The following is a 19,546-nucleotide window of genomic DNA, read 5'->3' as shown; positions in this document are numbered from 1 at the left end:
TTTAAGTCACTCACTATCAGCTGTAACCTTTTGATACTGTCCTATTGTTATGCAAATTTGTCATTTACGTTGTAAAAAGTAGTATTAAGTTCGTCGATGTTTGTAAGAGAATAACGGGCATATTTCTGAATTAATTCGCCAAATCCTTTCAAAATCGACTGGAAGGTACATTTACTAGTCTAGTAGAATATAGTTTCATTATTTGTGACTGTCCTTTATTTTCTAATCACCATCAATATAGCGATGACGTTCGCGTCCGGTTCGGTGTAAGTAGTCCTGCTTGCAGACGGTGCACGGGTCTGTATTACCGACACGACCCTCAACACCGTCATGCAAAGCAAAGAGCAATGTACTTTGCCTTACGAGACCACGATGGAGTATAGGAATCGAGTCCCGGATTACTCCGTATGTAAGCAGGACTACTGCGTAAGCTGCAGACGTGTGAGGATCGACAGTTGGCGAATCTTGCTTTTCCTGGTCGGATATCAGTTTAAAATGACATAAAGTAATGAATTTGCTTTAAAAACGTTTGATAGAAGTGTATAATTATCCAGTCGAAACGTTTAAAATACCAGATACCTTCGATATATTCCTAAGCATCAAGATCGATATTGTTTACATACGGAAAGTAGTTGAAGTGTTGTTTACTTGTTTGCAATGAAAATATCTAACTAATTTGAATAGTTATTTGATAGCTAAGCGACTAATTTGCATAGTTATTTGATACATCAGAACTTCCGATGGTCGAGAAAATTAGTGAAATACTTTATGAACCAAAAAAAAATTGTTCAAAAAGGCGTATGTGCATTACAAATGCATTTATTTGCTTATTTTCATCAGGAATTGGTTTTGCTTTAGGATTTATTAATATTTTATCTCAATTTATCTCATTTGCATGGCCAGCAGTGAAAATACCAGTTTTATTTCTGACTGGATCAACGTACACAGTGGTACATATGTAATAATGATGTTTATGTCTCCGTACATATTTAACTTATTCGCTATTTGTAATTCGCTATCGTACTTCAACTATTAAGTACCCCGCCAAATTAATATCCAAATCAAATCAAGTCAGTGTACATGACAATCAAAGGGGAACGCCATTCCAGGAAATCAAGTATTTTCATAATCTTTGAATTCTGGAGTCATTTCATGAATTCATGTCACATAATTTTTGTCCGGTTGCCAAGTTATTGTCTTCAATACTCCAATTTTACTCTCAATACATTATTATAAAACTGTATGGCTATATTCCCTACACTTCACCCCCCCTCCTACGGTAAGCATTAAAAAAAAATAAGGACATGTATGAGGCCATTTGGTCATTAGGTAAATGAAAAGAACAATTTGAAAGAATACAAGGTAAACTACTGCTAATGAGCATTGGTTTTGGAGAGAGAGAGAGAGAGAGAGAGAGAGAGAGAGAGAGAGAGAGAGAGAGAGAGAGAGAGAGAGAGAGAGAGAGAGAGAGAGAGAGAGAGAGAGAGAGAGAGAGAGAGAGAGAGAGAGAGATGGATTCATCCTAGTTTCCAAGAAATGCTTCCTTTTGTGGGTAACCCACATCCTCTCTCATAACCTCTTTTCCACGAACAGTTTGTTGGGGTCAAAATTGATGGGGGGGGGGGGGTCAAGTACGTTAAAGATTGTAGCTTGTAGATTAGGATTGTCTAACATACATCCGCGTTTGCCTACTCTGCCTAGGAGTAGTGTTCTGGGTACAATGTAGGACACATTGTATCATTTCTCTGTGTTATTTGTTTGTCCAATGGTTACTCCTTCTCCTTATAGGTGACTTATTTAAAAAAATAGTATGACGTTCGTATATCAGTTAAGAGAGACAGAAACTGCATTATGATAATATGCTAATGACGTCAGCAGCGTTGTCACGTGACGAGCAATTAAACAACAATTTACACTTTAACAACTTCCTAATATGTGAATAATGACAAAATATTGAGACAGTCATTGAAAGTATAAATCTTTTTATTTCTTTATATAAACATAAACGTAAATATAAACATAAACACATAAAACGGAATGGTTTCAACAAAACTCAACCCAAAGGTTTTCCACAAGTAGTGACTAGCTTCCGCACTGTTACCGGAGCATAATAAAGTAGGTTAAACTATAATATTAAAACTGTCATTCATACACTCTTAACTATGTACACGTTAGTGTTCTCTAGCAAATTTAAAAAGCTGACCTTGAATACATGTAACGTAGAATATGATGATATGATATGATTTATTCCCTAATTTAGGCCACCGGTCCTTAATACAAATCGTCAAAGTGAGACAACATATAGTAAAAGAATAATCTGCAGGCTGTTAAGTGCGCCTCAAAATTACAAAATAAAAGTATCAAAATAACAGATTCTAGTATTATTATTTCTCATTTTGAAGCTATAAAACAGGAATTTCGACAAAGTATGTGAATACAGAAGTTATTTGACTTTTGTCATTGTCGGGAATTCGTCGTAAAAGGATGATAGAAATTTCTTAAAAATAGAATATATTAAAACTGTAAGTCATACACTCTTAATGATGTACACGTTAGTTCTCTTTTTTACAAGCTGAGCTTGAATACATGTAACGTAGAATTTATCCCGATGTATGTACGCCTTTAGCTTAGGAGCTAGTCATTAACGACTAGATACCAATTTAACGAATACAAAATATTGAAGAGTCTTTCCGAACATAATTATTGTACTAATTTGTGTCAACTACTCGTCCTGCAATGACCAAACCTTCACATCCCAACCACCAAACAGAAGCAGTCTTTGGGTACTCGTCATCCACCTTAAATCCCATATCGTTGTATCGCCAATACTCGTCATCTTTAAAAAAGTAAGTGCGTCCGTTTTTCCACTTGAAGGCAGCATCAATCTTTGAAGGAAGACCATGCCAGTGTTTACGTATTCTCCTGTTAGCTCCTGGAATAATTTTTTCTGTGTACTCATCCCAGATGTAATAGCGAGATCCTTTGAAAATATATATCTTATTATCACCACTCCAGACGAAAGCAGCACTTGGATCACGTGGGAGCCCCGAATCGTCTGTTCGCTTCGGATAGCCTTCGTCAAGATCATGATCAGTGAAGCGCCATACACGTCGACCTATAAGAACGTAATTTAAAAATAGAAATAAATCAATAAAGAGTGTGAATTAAATGACGTCAGGGTAAACTTTCTGTTAATATAGTACATGTGCACGTCATGTATTGTTTTTCTGGGATGGGGAATTGGGAGAAAAGCGCACGTAAATTGCAAAACACTCTTTCCATCACTAAACGTTTTGATCTAGGCTATCACTCTAAAATTATATAATCACATTGGAATTTTTAAAGTTTCAAACTTTAAAGAAGTGGAAAGACACAAAAAATATTATTCTGTCATTCTCAAAATTTTGCACCGCGAGGTTTACTAGCCTGGAAACGGTTATATTCAAAATGAAAGGACTCGCATACACATGTCTAAAACATTGTAATTCTCGCAGGGTCAGTGAACTTGATATCTACCTTTAAAGAAGTACGTTTTCTGTGTCGATGGTGATGTAAATACAGCAGTAACTTTTCCTGGAAGACCTGGGAAGACGTCATCGATTTTCTTGGGATAGTCGTCTGCTACTCCCACATCACGAATTAACCAGATGTAGTCATCTTTTGTGACGTATGTAGTTTGATAGAGATCTGTGGAAGAATATTGAAATATACGATTACTCGATATCTAGTCAAAGACTAGGCAATACATGCCATTGTCACCATTCTATCGAGCCCACACCACCACCATCACCACCACCACCACCACCACCACCACCACCATCAACATCATCATCATCATCATCATCATCACCACCACCACCACCACCACCACCACCACTACTATCATCATCATCATCATCATCATCATCATCATCATCATCATCATCATCATCATCATCATCAACATCGTCATCATCATCATCATCATCATCATCATCATTATCACCACCACCACCACCACCACCACCACCACCACCACCACCATCATCATCATCATCATCATCATCAAAATTGTGAAAATCACTTCCAGATTACATTAATTTAGTAAAGCAGTGACTATGATATACCTACCCATAAATATAGCATCAAAGGTTGTATTACATATATCAGGTACGCCAGGAATCACCTTCATGCCGTCTCCGTTATTACCGTTAGCATTTGGGTCATCATCATCATCATCATCATCATCATCATCATCATCATCATCATCATCATCATCATCAACATCGTCATCATCATCATCATCATCATCATCATCATTATCACCACCACCACCACCACCACCACCACCACCACCACCACCACCACCATCATCATCATCATCATCATCATCATCATCATCAACATCGTCATCATCATCATCATCATCATCATCATCATTATCACCACCACCACCACCACCACCACCACCACCACCACCACCACCACCACCACCATCATCATCATCATCATCATCAAAATTGTGAAAATCACTTCCAGATTACATTAATTTAGTAAAGCAGTGACTATGATATACCTACCCATAAATATAGCATCAAAGGTTGTATTACATATATCAGGTACGCCAGGAATCACCTTCATGCCGTCTCCGTTATTACCGTTAGCATTTGGGTCGTCTGGATGTGTAACGTCAGGATCACCTACAATGGAGAAAAGTAAGAATACTGTGTAGTAGGAGTTGAATTATTGAGACCAAAATTATTAACAAGGGTTAAAGGCTAGGTTGATTTTAAATTAGGTGTATTTCTTTTTGATGCTTAGGGGAGTCAGCAAAATCCCTTTCATCAACCCTGCATTGTAAAAACAATAGCTTTATAAAATTGCCATACATAGCTTAGAAGAGGCCTTCTGTGCACTGAGCGAGGCATTCTGGGAAACAAACAAAGTGAGGAGATCGATCTTAATCTTTTAAACGACGCTAAAATAATGCTGAGGCTATTGTTTAGGGAGATTAGCAGCTCCTCACTTTGTTTGTCAGACAAAATGTAAATAAAATCATCTCCATACTACAAATACAGCAGGAGCAAATAACACTATCAGACAAAATGTAAATAAAATCATCTCCTATACTACTAATGAACCAGGAGCAAGTAAGACTACATGGGTGTATTTATTCATTACTACATCCATGGTAGGACATAGTAATATGTACATATAAACTCTTCATTATTGACAACCTACCGTATAGACTTTGGATACCAGCTACGTCATCTTCCGGAAGAACAAAGTCAGGGTTATACCCTTGGTAGAAAGGTCGCATCAAGGCGCCAGGTACTGACGAATGGGCCAGACCGAGGCTATGACCAAACTCATGGGTGGCAACGAAATCGAGGTTGATTCCATCATATGAATGAACAGTGAATCGTTCAGCGTCATCGAAGTGTGCATCGCCATTTTCTGGGAAATATGCATGGGCTAACACACCGCCTTCAATGAATAAAACAAATACATGTACATAAATACGAATGATTTGTCAATTAAAACTTTTTTCGAGTCTATCTTGAAAACAAATCAAGGGTGTTAACCAAAATTCTGGTTTACATGGATAATTGGAAACTCTAGATGTGGAGGTAGTTATAGTCGACAGGTTTAATAGAATGATCAGTTTGGAATCTACAGGTTGCCTTGCTACTGTTGTTTGTTTCTCAATGGCTGAAGTCATTGGGCAAGATTTGAACCACGAATGTGCTCCAGTCAACTCAGCTGTATAATAGGACCGAGATAGAGGGTGTTACGTTAATGCTTTCATCATACGCGTTTACAGAAGCAGCAATGGATTGAATGCTCTCTCTCTCTCTCTCTCTCTCTCTCTCTCTCTCTCTCTCTCTCTCTCTCTCTCTCTCTCTCTCTCTCTCTCTCTCTCTCTCTCTCTCTCTCTCTCTCTCTCTCTCTCTCTCTCTCTCTCTCTCTCTCTCTCTCTCTCTCTCTCTCTCTCTCTCTCTCTCTCTCTCTCTCTCTCTCTCTCTCTCTCTCTCTCTCTCTCTCTCTCTCTCTCTCTCAATTGAGGAAGTATAAAGGACGTTGTGGATTTATAGGTCTGTTCCAAGGGTAGGAATTGTGAAGCTCTTTGGGCACAGTCTGGAAAAGCGCTGTATAAAAACAAACAAGATTGTTATCGCCATCGATTGGTTGAAAGGCTGACTTTCATAGCAGTGATAGTCATGAATATCCGTGATGGAAGATTGTTTTTACTTAAACCCTGGTTTACCGTCTTACCTGGTCCATCAAATCCAGCATTAGGGCCATCACTATGGTCATCAATAGCAAATTCAATCACAATGTCTGGTGTCCCGTCTGTAATTTCAGTGAATGTTAAAGGTGTGACGTCACTCCAATGGGTGAAAGACCGTTGAATGGCTGCTTTTTGTTCTTCAATTGTGAGATCATCAGAGAATGACATAAACTTATATGTCAGGTCGTTTTTACTCCATTTCCGATCTAGGAACAGAAAAAGAAAGTGATTTTAAAAAATCAATCTTACAAAACAGTGAAAGTGTGAGGGTCGAGTTATAATTAGCTGCAATAATGTTAGCGTGATAACTTATTAGTGCTCGATTTTATTGTCCAGAGTTAATTTTGATTGAAGACACCGGAATCATACGATATAATTAAAAAAAAATAATGAAGCAATTATTGTAGCTAATTGTTGTATGTCATCAGTGAAACTTGTAAAGTTATATCAGTGTCAGTGACAGTGGTAGATATATTTTGCTTAATTTCTGTCTCAAAATATGTTACACTTTGTCCAATAACTAACAACTTCTCTATTTTACCTTGTATAGCGTATCTCTTGTGACGTGGCATAAACATACTATTATTGATGTCATTCATATCAGTCCCCATGATTGTTGAGCCAATCATATCCTCGACACCACAACGAGGCTTTTCCATCATCCGCATGGTGGCGTCGTTCAATTTACCCGTCATTTCCAAGTTTGCCATTTGTTGAAAGTTCATAACTGCATCACGTACATCATCGCCGGTTTGATAGTCATCTGTTGCTAGGTAACCAAATGACTTCAAGTAATTCTATCAATGAAAACAACCAGTTCATAATTACTATCCATTAAATCCACTTTTCATCATCATAACAAACATGTCATTTTTTGCTAGTTCCTCTTCCCTCTTCCCTCTACTGTTATCTTACACAGAAACACCGAAGGAATTGTATTGGAGTCAGAACACACACACACACACACATACACACACACACACACACACACACACACACGCACGCACACACACAAATACATACATACATACACACATACATACATACATACATTCATACACACTCATACACCCACCCACCCACCCACCCACCCATACATACATACATACATACATACATACATACATACATACATACATACATACATACATGTTTGTGTGTTTAGTGGTTTTACTCACCATAGCCCCCGTACTATCCATCGGTCTGGCCTGCATTAGGCCACAAATGGAGAGTATAATGGTGATGACAGACAACAACTTCATCATTTGTTGAACTATGTGCCAACTTCGCTCTGCTATGAAAAGAATGTACAGGTAGGGGGTAAATTTTGAGGTATGTGAAAGTTAAAGATTTGACATACAGGCTTCATTCCCAAAATATGCGTACACCTTAGTCACTTCAAATTACGCCAACAGATTTCGACTTTAAAGATATTAGCTGCAAATGGTTTGTTTAATTTTAATACACACGCTGGACAAATTTAAACTTCTTGTAGGTCAACAACAGGTGGTTGTAAACTCCATCTAACAACATTCACCATATAGGTCATCTCTACTTGACTAGATACATGAAAAAATACGGAATTTATTGTAATGTAATGTTTCGAACAAATAGGTCTTCGTAATCGTTTCAAGTTAATTAAGAAAGTAGACGCATTGTCTTAAATTCTTCAAACATGTCAGATATATGCAGGAAAAGGGAGACTTTTGGATGGGATGATCGAGAGAGTGTATGTCAGTGTAAAGATAGAACAAGCTATCACTCATGGTCATAATTCTATATAGGATAAATAAAAATCTCAAGTTACTTGTTTGTAACTTATTTGGGAAACAATTTAGGAATGAGAAAAACAAGACCCAAACTTGCTGGAAATCTGGCGGGAAAACATTATCGTCAATGAATTTTGCGCAATTTGACGTTGACAGTGATTGGCATATTTTATACACTACAATTCAAGTGTGTTTTTCATTCCTTGTGAGTTACACTGCTTTCACTAGAAGGCATTCAGTCAGGCGAAACTGTCAGAACACTTCTGCAAAGTGATGTTGTTCAAGTTGTGTTTTTCTTTCTCGTCAAAAATATTTCTCGATTCTGAGTTTCAAAAGAAGGTATTTTAACCATGAAAGTGTGACCGACAAGTCATTGAAAAGGCAGAAAGTAAACTCACAATTACTCAAGCTAAATATATATCTACATTATATGGAACTTCGCCAAAATAGTGTTCACTTGTGTCTGTCCGAGGAAGATAGAGTGTCAGATGAAATTCTATCACCTGTAATTTGAGTAAAACAACTTACCTGTGGTTACGTCGACGTCTTGTTGGTGTGCTTTGCAGAGTAGGATGAATACAAGCCCTAACCACGACCTATTTATAGGTACGAAGCCCGGATGTTAGTCAGTGACTTGTCTGTTGATGACCACTATACCGTGAAAGATACGAAGAACGGGATCTGACCTTGTGCAAAACACCGCTCTTCGAGGAACAATGACGGAGTGATGACAGGAAGATAGCATTCTAGAAACCCGTGAAACAATAGATGTACTTAGGTGTATGTTGGAGACTAAGTACATTATCGGGGTTTAATAAGTGCACGTTTTTTGCTGAAACCATGTACATACATTGTATAAAGCTCAAAATGTCACATTGGTAATACGCCAGTTTAAAGTCATGTTTTTAAAAAAAATTCTTTATGTTCTGTGTGTGTGCGTCTCGCCGTTGTGTTTCTCTTCTTATTTATTGTCTTTTGCAGCATATCTGCTTGCAATCTGTCTGTCTGTCTGTCTGTCTGTCCGTCCGTCTGTCTGTCTGTCTGTCCGTCTGTATATCTGTCTGTCTGTCTGTCTGTCTGTCCGTCCGTCCGTCTGTATGTCTGTCTGTCCGTCCGTCTGTGAGTATGTCTGTCTGTCTGTTGGCTGGCGAATTCTTTTATTATATTTGTTTGTATTTATTTATTTTTTATATATTTGCATTGTTGTGATAAAACGTAAATAATATCTTTACTAGATTACTGTACTGCTCATTTTATGTGCTGTAAAATTTTGAATCAGAGTGACTACTACTACTACTACTACTACTACTACTACTACTACTACTACTACTACTACAACTACTACTGTTACTACTACTACTACTACTGCTACTACTACTACTACTACTGCTGCTGCTGCTGCTACCACTGCTACCACCACCACCACCACTACTACTACTACTACTACTACTACCACCACCACCACCACCACCACCACCACCACCTCCACCACTACTACTACTACTACTACTACTACTACTACTACTATAGGAAGTCGTATGTAGCAGGCGCTCTTCAAACTCAACGTTTTTCTCGTCTCTTTGTGGAAATAGCCAAATAATTTTACAACAGACACTTTAAATATACCGTTTTATCCAACTTGAGAAGTGGAAAGAAGATTATCGAAGAACGATTGGAGTGATTTCGGTGGATTTAATTCCATAGTCGGTAGGGCGGCCAACAAAGGCAAGATGGCCGCCCAAGCTACTGGCAGACCATCTGTAAATATTGCCGGACTTACAAGTAAACATGCCATCAAATGTGAACCCATCGACGGCATCCCGGTAGAAACGTATCTCACTGCATTGGCCGAAATAACCGGAGCTGATAACATCAAAGCTGCCTCTAGAGTATACGGATCAGTGGTTGTGTATTTTAACTCAATAACTTGGGTTGAAACAGTCTGCATCAAGGGCCTACAAGTAAGTGGTTACACAAGCTATGTCGAACCCCTGGTAAAACCAGCAACTAAGATCGTCATTTCTGGAGTTCCCCCCTTCATACCAAGTGAACCTATTGAATACGAGCTGTCAAGATTTGGAAAACTGGTGAGCGGAATAAAAACAATCCCTCTTGGCTGCAAAAACGATAAACTAAAACATGTACAGTCTTTCCGCAGACAAGTATTCGTTCTACTAGACAACGACCTACATGGACATGTAAACGGGCCAACTTTAATTGAATATGAGGGAAGAAACTACAAAGTATATCTGTCAACCGATGAAATGAAATGTTTTAAGTGTAATCAAAAAGGTCACATTCAACGTAACTGTCCAAAAAGTAAATCTCCACAAGAAACCGAAGACAACGATAGCATAAATACCGAAAACCAAGATGTCAACCAACAGAATGTAAATAACAATAGCACGCATACCAATACCACTGCACAACCTGTCAACATCGAAACAGAACCGATGAACATTAGTCAATCACCTGCAAACGAAATCATCGCACAAGCCTCAAACAAAGAACACTCGTCCAACGAACTTAAAACAAGAAATACCGAGAGAAACGAAGAATATACACAAAATGACAATAACGACATTGCAACCACCGTAAACAAGCAAGTAACAACACCTGTGCCAGAGGCAGTCCGAACAGCAGACATGGAAACTGAAACAGTCAATGAAAACGAAACGCAACCCGACGCCACTACCGTTGAAGAGAGGGTACAAACCCCTCCTTCGCCTTTTCCTCCCACTCCAGATCTCAACTTCTCCATTGACCTCCCTTCGTCAGTGCCTTCCTTCGACCAGTCACCATCTTTAGATCTCAGCGGACTTACCCAAATGCCTCGCTCCGTCGCAGTCGAAGAAGATGAAGAAATATCTACGAGTCAGTACAATATATCATATCCACCTCTCCAATCAACTCCCACCGTATCAACTCAAGATTGTTCAACGAACGACAGTGACGTCGATGACAACGATTCCGTAATATCAGACATTTCAGAAACCACACTACTTAACTCCAAAATATCATTTACGGCAATACGAGAATTTCTACAGGAAACAAAACATTCGAAGAAATTCATCCAGCAATGCATCGACTTCAATCCTAACCTCAAAGAACTCACAACAGAATTACTCAATTATCGTACAACACAACCTCTCAATGTCTCCGCAAAAGCACGAATCCTCAAACTGGTCAAGAAAATAAGGAAACACGTACGAACAGTTTGAACAACGAAATAAACCCCGTCAAATCACCAACAACTTCACTATGATAGTAAGTTACACTATTTACATATCACTAATCATGGCTTCCCTTTCCTGTGTGACTTTAAACACCCGTGGATGTCGCGACTCCATGAAAAGATACAAAATCTTTGAACACTTGAAACAGTTCAACCAGGCAGACTTCTACCTTTTACAGGAAACCCACACCACAGTTAATGAAGAATCACTCTGGCCACTAGTGTGGAGAGGAAAATGCGTCTTCTCTCACAAGTCCAGCAACAGCGGAGGAGTTGCAATTCTCTTTCAACCCAACACAAAAATAGAAATAATATATAACACGTTGTAGTTGGGTATAAAGTCTTTATTCTCACACACAAGTACGTCAAATAATATTACACTTCAACAGTTTGAACGGGGCGCCTCCGCCAACGTAATACACCAAAACAACAGTTAGTTCACGTCTGTCTACGGGGTTTCCCCGTCTGCGCATGTCTGTTAATGTTCAGTCAGGCCTAGCGCCCCTAACGTCATACAGTGATTAACCTTTTGTTTGCTACATCACTCCCCACCAAAAGAGTGTTCTCCTGGACACTAAACTTTAGAACTTCATATGACTGTTCATTGTTCATTTCATCAAGGTGAATAAACGTACTTCGCTAGATATAATAATAAGGACTCTACATTTTTTTTTTTTTTTTTTTTTATATATATATATATATTTACAACTTGACAAGTATTCTGGTCAATCAGTTTCTCTTATTCTTTAGAGTAAGTTCTGCATTGTTCAAAAGTTACCCGTATGTTCAAATACATGATCGGAGTACATCCAGTACATACAGACTAGCGTATAGAAAGTTTCATTATAATCCAACATGTGTGCACAAATCACAATAAATCCAAGGACAGCAGCATGCACCATAATCCAGCAAACTGTACACAATTAACAATAAATCCATGGACGGCATCAGGTAATGTAAACCAGTAATTACACATTGATATCCTATTATTGGTAGTACATATTATTCTCCGCATAATGTCCAAGTGGCAATGTCCTGGTAGGGGTCCGTCAAAACACACAATATTGACTTTAGTCACAGTCTGGATATTGTCCTTGATAACACATTCAAAGTACACATTTTATCATATTGTTTTCCTCTTCTACTCTGTGTACCTTGCTGGTACTCTGGTTACCCGTCCTGATCTTGTCACCTGAGGGCGCAACACATGTTCATTCTCCCCTGGATCCAATATATTTTCTTCCAATTCTGGCACATTATTTTCTACTTCTGGCACATTATTTTCTACTACTGGCACATCTCTCATCTCCCCAGTATGTTGGTTTTCAGCTACATTCAGTCTCTCATTTACATCCTCATCCTCCCCATTTTCAATCTGCTGCCTTCCAGGAATAATCACATAGCCACCAGGAGCAGGAATTGAACTCTCAATTTCTATTTCCCTCTGACTCTCCTTATCCCCTTGTCTCTGTAAACTTACTGAAGGTGGTGAATGTGGGTCATCTCGTTGTAAGCCTATACATGGTTTCAGTCTATTGTGATGTACCACTAATCGCCTACGGTGGGGTCCTTCCTGTTGTATGCGGTATACCACACCTGGCTCTCCATCTGGACCCAATATTCTCTTCTTTACTATAAATGGACCAACCCATGGCAATCTAAGTTTCTGACATCTACCCCTTCTGGTCTTTGGGTCATGTAGCCACACTTTATCTCCAACGTCATATGGTTGATGGTGAGCCCATATATCATACCCAACCTTCTGTCTTCTTTGCGATCTACCCAATGTTTCACGTACCTGTTGAAAGACAGTTTTCAGGTTGGTGACAACACGCCTTGCATGTGTACTAGGAGCCGCAACTGCCTCATCTGGAGTACTTCCATACAGTATATCTATTGGTAGTCTAGCTTCTCTCCCATGATTGAGAAAATATGGAGTTTGTCCTGTGCTTTCATGAACACTTGTATTATAAGCTAGTGCAATCTTCGATATATGATCGTCCCACTCATCACCATACTGTGCAACACATTTTGCCAACATCTCCGCCAAAGTCCGGTTGAACCTTTCGACCATCCCGTCCGACTGCGGGTGATATGGAGTAGTGCGTGATTTATATATTTGTAGTAGTGCACAGAGTTCTGTCATCACCTGGGACTCAAAATTACGTCCCTGATCCGAGTGAAATCTTTCAAATACTCCATGTTCTGCAATATATTCTCCAAATATCTTTCTGGCTACAGTAGTTGCCTTTTGGTTAGGTACAGCATAAATGTTGACATATTTAGTGAAGTAGTCCATCACAACCAGAGCATAGCGATTTCCCTTTTTAGACATGGGTAACTCATTCAAGTCTGCTGCAACCATCTCAAATGGGCGGGTTACTGATATATTTTGCATAGGTGCCCTTGCCCTTGGTGCTGGTGATTTCCTTCTTTGGCACAGCTGACAGCTTTGAACCCATCTCCTAACATCTTGACTCATTCCAGGCCAATAGAACCGCTGTCTACATCTTTCTACTGTTCTCTTTACTCCCATGTGACCAGACATGGCACCATCATGCAGTTCTTTCAATACAGTGTTGACCATTGCATCCGGAACAAGGTGCAAATGTCTTACTCTTTGACCATCATATATACTCCATTTTTTGCATATTACTCCCTTCACCACTTGCAAACTGTCCACTTTATGCCATAACGCTTTCAATCTCCAGTTCTTCCCTTTCAGGTACTGTTTTGATGGTTTCTTTCCTGTCTGTAACCATGATAAAACTTCTTGTAATACTGCATTTTCTTGCTGTCCCCTTTTAAAGTCCAACAGAGTATTACCACCAGTTAACTTTGAGTATGATGCTTCATTAGTTACCTGTGTACTCTGAATTTGGTGAACTTCAGAGTTATTGTTACCATGAGTTGACAAGACTGGACAACACCATTCCTGCTCAAGTGACATTTCTTCGTCAGTGCCCTCTTTGAAGTTTAATCTAGACATGGCGTCAGCGTTTGAGTGATATTTCCCACCTCTATGTTTTACGGTGAAGTCATACATACTCAGTTCTATAGCCCATCTCTCTCTACGTCCTGTGGGATCATTACCAGCTTTAATATCCCGTAATCCTACCAGAGGTTTGTGGTCCGTTACAACATGAAACTGTGCTCCGCATAAGTAAGGGCGGAAATGTCTTATTCCCCACACAATAGCAAAAAGTTCCTTATCATATGTGGCCCACCTTCTCTCCACCTTGTTAAGGGCATGGCTTGCATATGCTATTACTTTCTCTCCCCCTTCATGTCTCTGTGCTAAAACAACTCCTACTGCAGAATGTGAGGCATCAGCGTGAAGGTAGAAAGTCTTGGTAAAGTCTGGGTATGCAAGTATTGGTGGACTGACAAGGGCAGTTTTAAGTACTTGAAAGGCATGACTACAATCTTCGGACCACACAAATTTTACTTCCTTCTCTGATAGGTGGTGTAAGGGTGTTGCAATCAGTGCAAAGTTCTTTACAAACCTCCTATAATATGATGCTAAGCCTAAGAAGCGGCGAACGTCTGCTACACATGTTGGAGTAGGATATGACCGTATACGTTCTGTTATGTCAGGGTCCGGAGATATACCTTCTGCTGAGACCTTATGTCCCAAAAACACCACACTGCCTTGAAACAGCTTGCACTTTTCTGGCTTCAATTTCAAACCAGCAGCCCCCATCCTTTTGAACACCTCCTCAAGGCTCTGTATGTGTTCCTCAAAGTCCTTGCTGAATATAATAATGTCATCCAGGTACACTAAACATGTACGCCAATCCAAACCAGCCAACACTAATTCCATCAATCTCTGAAAAGTTGGTGGTGCGTTTGTTAATCCAAATGGCATGACCTTAAAATTATAAAGGCCAACTCCTGTGGTAAATGCAGTCTTGTCTCTATCGTCTGGGTGCACTTCAACCTGCCAATATCCTGAACAAAGATCTACAACTGAATAAAGGCTAGATCCTGACAAAGCATCCAAGGTATCATCAATTCTTGGTAAAGGATGAGCATCTCTTTCTGTAACTGAGTTCACTTTGCGGTAATCGACACAGAAGCGGATGGACATGTCTTTCTTCCTTGCTAATACTACCGGAGAAGCCCATGGTGAATTGCTCTCTTCTATGACATCATTTTCCAACATGGTTTTCACTTGTCGTTGTATCTCTGCCTGTAGATGCACTGGTACACGCCGAGGCCGTTGTTTTATAGGGGCAGCATTCCCTGTCCGTATATGATGTTGGACTAGATGGGTCCGACCTCTATCCATCGAGTTCTTACTAAATACATGAGAATACTCCTTCAATAAATTCCCCACTCTCCTTTTCTGAGGTTCTGTTATTGCTGTATCATTAAGTGAAATCTTGGCTATACCACTATCCATTTCTGATGTGTTCTTACTGATTTCCACATGTGATACCGTTGCTGTTGGCTTCCTTGTTTCACATAGTTCATATATATATACTCTTGACACTGTATAGCTTTCCTCGTCAGTCTTAGTAGCTACAAAAGATCCTAAAGGCGTGTCCTCATGCAAGTCTACAGGCCATTCTGTGATGTTCATAACTTGTACAAGCGCAACACCATTGGTAACTCTGGAAACAGTTCGGGCAACAGCTAAACCCCTATCATCTCGAAAGTATTCATCAGGGTCTAAAATACCTGTGTAACCATGAGGTGGCGGTTCTCCCATAGTTGCAGATTGAAGGCGAACAGTTACAGGCATCTCACTACGTGGTGGTATTGTAACTGTCTGATTTGCCACAGCACTGCATATCTCTGGAACCAACTGACTTTTCCTCAAAAATGGGACTGGCTGGCCATTAATCCATAACATACAATGCTCTGTATCTACCTGTCCTCCATGTTGCAGAAAGAAATCCCAACCAAGTATAACAGGATTGACCATGTCTCTTACCACGAACATTGTATGAAAGAGTTCATTACTGCCAATTCTCACTCTGGTTTGAATTGACCCCAGTATATCTAACTTCTGTCCTAGTAGTGATGTTTGCTACAAATACACTCGTCAGAACCCATCCCAGGACATCTACTCCATATCCATGCTAAAGTTAACAACACACCTATACATATCATCAACGTTTACGCCCACAACGATGCAAAGGAACGCTTACACTGTTTTGCCAAACTCGATACAACAATTTCCAATTTAAACGAAGATCCAATAATATTAGGAGGTGACTTTAACTGCACTTTGAACCCAGAACTAGATAGACAAGAATGCTCTGAATCAGATCGCCATACCGTTCGTTCCCTTAGCAACATCATAAACAAATACAAACTAATTGACACCTGGCGCGATTTCCATGACAATGATCGAAACTATACTTGGCACAGAAACAGAACAAAAGCACGTCTAGACAGAATCTATATGAGCGAATGGATGAAAACTCGGACTAAATCAATAAATATCCACAACTCTTCACTTGCCTTCTCCGACCACTCGCTCGTCAAACTGACTCTATCACAAAAGCAAACAAGTAAACGCAGTCCGTTATGGTGTCTCAACACGGAAATCTTAACTAATGAAAATTATCGCGAAATACTCACACATTTTTGGCTACATTGGAGAAAACAAAAAGACAATTACACAGACCTTTGCACTTGGTGGGATCTTGGAAAATTAAAGATAAAACTTCTCACTCAACAATACTGTGCATCTAAACGCAGTGATCGCAAACTACGAATAACAGAGTTAGAACAAGACATTCAACACCTTGAAAAAACAATGAATAGCAATGAAGAACTCATTAATGAATACAATGAAAAGAAAAGACTGCTAATTGAACTCATAAACATTGAAACTAGGGGCGCAGCTGTACGTTCCCGCCACACCTTCCTTAACAACAGTCAGTCATCGAATAAGAATTTCCTCTTCGCGCTCGAAAAAGAAAAAGGCAAAATGAGATCAATTCTACATCTCAAACGAACAGATAATACAATCACCGAAGATCCTAAAGAAATTCGTGACATTATTTACAACTTTTATCAAAAACTGTACACGCCAGAACCAGTTGATAACACATCTCAGGAAATCATTCTAAATAATTTACCACAACTTAATGACGACAATAGAAAATACCTGGACAACGAAATTACATACGAAGAATTTACATATGCAGTCACCCAATTATCAACGGATCGCTCCCCAGGAATAGATGGACTGCCTAATGATTTCTACAAAACATTCTGGCCACTCATAGGCAAAGATCTACACAGCGTCTTCATCAAATCCATGGAAACAGGCCAACTTCCACTATCATGCAAAAAGGCGGTCATAAGTTTGCACCCAAAACCGGGAGATAACTCGAACGTTAAAAACTGGAGACCAATAAGTTTGCTTTGCAGCGATTACAAGATTCTAGCAAAAACCCTCTCCATTCGACTCCGTACTGTACTATCAACAATTATCCACGAAGATCAAACATGCTCCATTCCACAACGAACAATTTTTGACAATATTCACCTACTCCGTGACAGTATATCCCTAGCAAATGAAACTAATTCTTCACTAGGAATCGTTGCCCTTGATCAAGAAAAGGCATTCGACAGAGTTCATCACGGTTACCTGCAACAGACCCTGGAATCATTTGGCTTTGGCACACGTTTCATAAATTTCATCAAGACATTGTACACCGATATACAGTCCCTCATTCGCATAAACGACACATTAACTGCCCCTTTGAACATTAAACGCGGAGTAAGACAAGGGTGCTCCCTCTCAGGACAGTTATACATCATCTCCCTCGAACCACTCCTCCACAAAATAAGAAATACTAGCCGCATTACAGGACAAAAAATACCCACAATTCCAAGACACACGTCATACCTCTCAGCATATGCCGACGATGTCGAAATATTTCAAACCAAAGATGAAGACTTCGTTAAACTGAAAACATGTCTGTCTGTCTATGAACAAGCATCAAACGCTAAAGTAAACTACCAAAAATCGGAAGGATTATGGGCAGGGAGCTGGCGACATCGAACTGACAACCCCCTTGGTTTAAAATGGAACACAAACGGACTTAAACTTCTTGGCGTACATCAGGGCAACGACGAAAAATACACCCAAAAGAACTGGACCGAATTAACATGCACCATTGAAAATAAAATTAAAAAGTGGACATCGTATGCACCAGGTATGTCGTATCGTGACAGGGTTCTAATTATTAACCAGATCTTCGCATCAAAACTTATTCACAGACTGACATGTACTACTCCAAGTAAAACAACCATTTCTTACCTCCAAACATTATTTCTTCGCTTTGTGTGGCAAGGTCGACATTGGATCCCGCTAGAAACTTTATGTCTTCCCTGCGATAAAGGTGGCCAAGGACTTGTAAACCTAGCAACCCGCCTTACCGCACTACGACTTAGTCATATCCAGAGGTATCTATACCAAGACAACCTTCATCCATGTTTCTCGTTTATGGAGTATTTCCTCGGCAAAGTGGACAATCTAAAGTACACAAAACAGCTGTTTCTTACGACTGGAAACAACTGTCAAACAACCCACTTACCCGTTTTCTACGGCGAGCTGCTACACTGCTGGAACACAACAAGCAAGATAAGAAAAGGGGAACCCGAAAATATGACGCAGATTCTGCAAGAACCACTCTTCTACAACCAACTGTTACCACATCCAACTCGTTCAACGCCTTACTCACTGACCCACTTCGTAGACGCCGGTATCACAACAATAGGAGACCTCATTGACATTCATCACCGTCGCTGGTTCACCTCAAATGACCTTAAGGACAGGGTGAACATCCGATCTGAACGCGTCCTCGACCTCACAATCAAAACCGCCCAGCAATCAATACCTCCGAAATTGAAAGACATTATTCGAAACAACCTAGTAAACTACACACCCAGCGAGAACAACGCAAATATGCACTATACTTTTGAACTTCATCACTCAGTCGATCTTAATCTGGCCTTTTATAAACTCGAAAAGGGAGCAATATACAAATACCTCATCATGGTACTACATGTCAACAAATCACCGATCAGACTGGACACTGTTTGGAGAGACATTCTTAGTTTACCAGATTCAACAAAACCAAACTTTAAGGCTTGTTACTACCCACCAACAATACAAAAAGAAGGAGACCTGCAATGGCGAATTATCCACGGAGCCTACACAACAGGCACTTTTCTCCATAATGCTGGATTTCGACCCAACTCAAACTGTCCACTTTGTGAAACCAGTGATTCTCTCTTCCACGC

At 39.7% G+C, this 19,546-nt stretch overlaps 1 protein-coding gene across 1 annotated transcript; it reads right to left on the bottom strand.

Moving 5' to 3' along the window:
* Nucleotides 1-1,994: 1,994 nt before the first annotated feature.
* Nucleotides 1,995-8,660, bottom strand: LOC144448328 (matrix metalloproteinase-19-like). Its single transcript, XM_078138524.1, has 8 exons — nucleotides 8,569-8,660; nucleotides 7,450-7,565; nucleotides 6,813-7,068; nucleotides 6,256-6,477; nucleotides 5,221-5,466; nucleotides 4,560-4,679; nucleotides 3,517-3,687; nucleotides 1,995-3,115 (listed from the first exon to the last, which is right to left on the bottom strand). Exons 2-8 carry the CDS (start codon nucleotides 7,534-7,536, stop codon nucleotides 2,709-2,711), a joined length of 1,509 nt encoding a protein of 502 aa, XP_077994650.1. The 5' UTR covers nucleotides 7,537-7,565; nucleotides 8,569-8,660; the 3' UTR covers nucleotides 1,995-2,708.
* Nucleotides 8,661-19,546: the final 10,886 nt, after the last annotated feature.

Source organism: Glandiceps talaboti, chromosome 17 (assembly GCF_964340395.1).
Source record: "Glandiceps talaboti chromosome 17, keGlaTala1.1, whole genome shotgun sequence".
Lineage (NCBI taxonomy): Eukaryota > Metazoa > Hemichordata > Enteropneusta > Spengelidae > Glandiceps > Glandiceps talaboti.
This window is presented reverse-complemented; position numbering and strand designations above follow the sequence as displayed.

Coding starts and splice junctions, on each gene's coding strand:
- LOC144448328 (XM_078138524.1), bottom strand. CDS start 7,536: ATGATGAAGTTGTTGTCTGTCATCACCATTATACTCTCCATTTGTGGC. Junction 6,478..6,812: donor CAAGAGATACGCTATACAAG/GTAAAATAGAGA, acceptor TTCTGTTCCTAG/ATCGGAAATGGAGTAAAAAC. Junction 5,467..6,255: donor TGCTGGATTTGATGGACCAG/GTAAGACGGTAA, acceptor TATTCATTGAAG/GCGGTGTGTTAGCCCATGCA.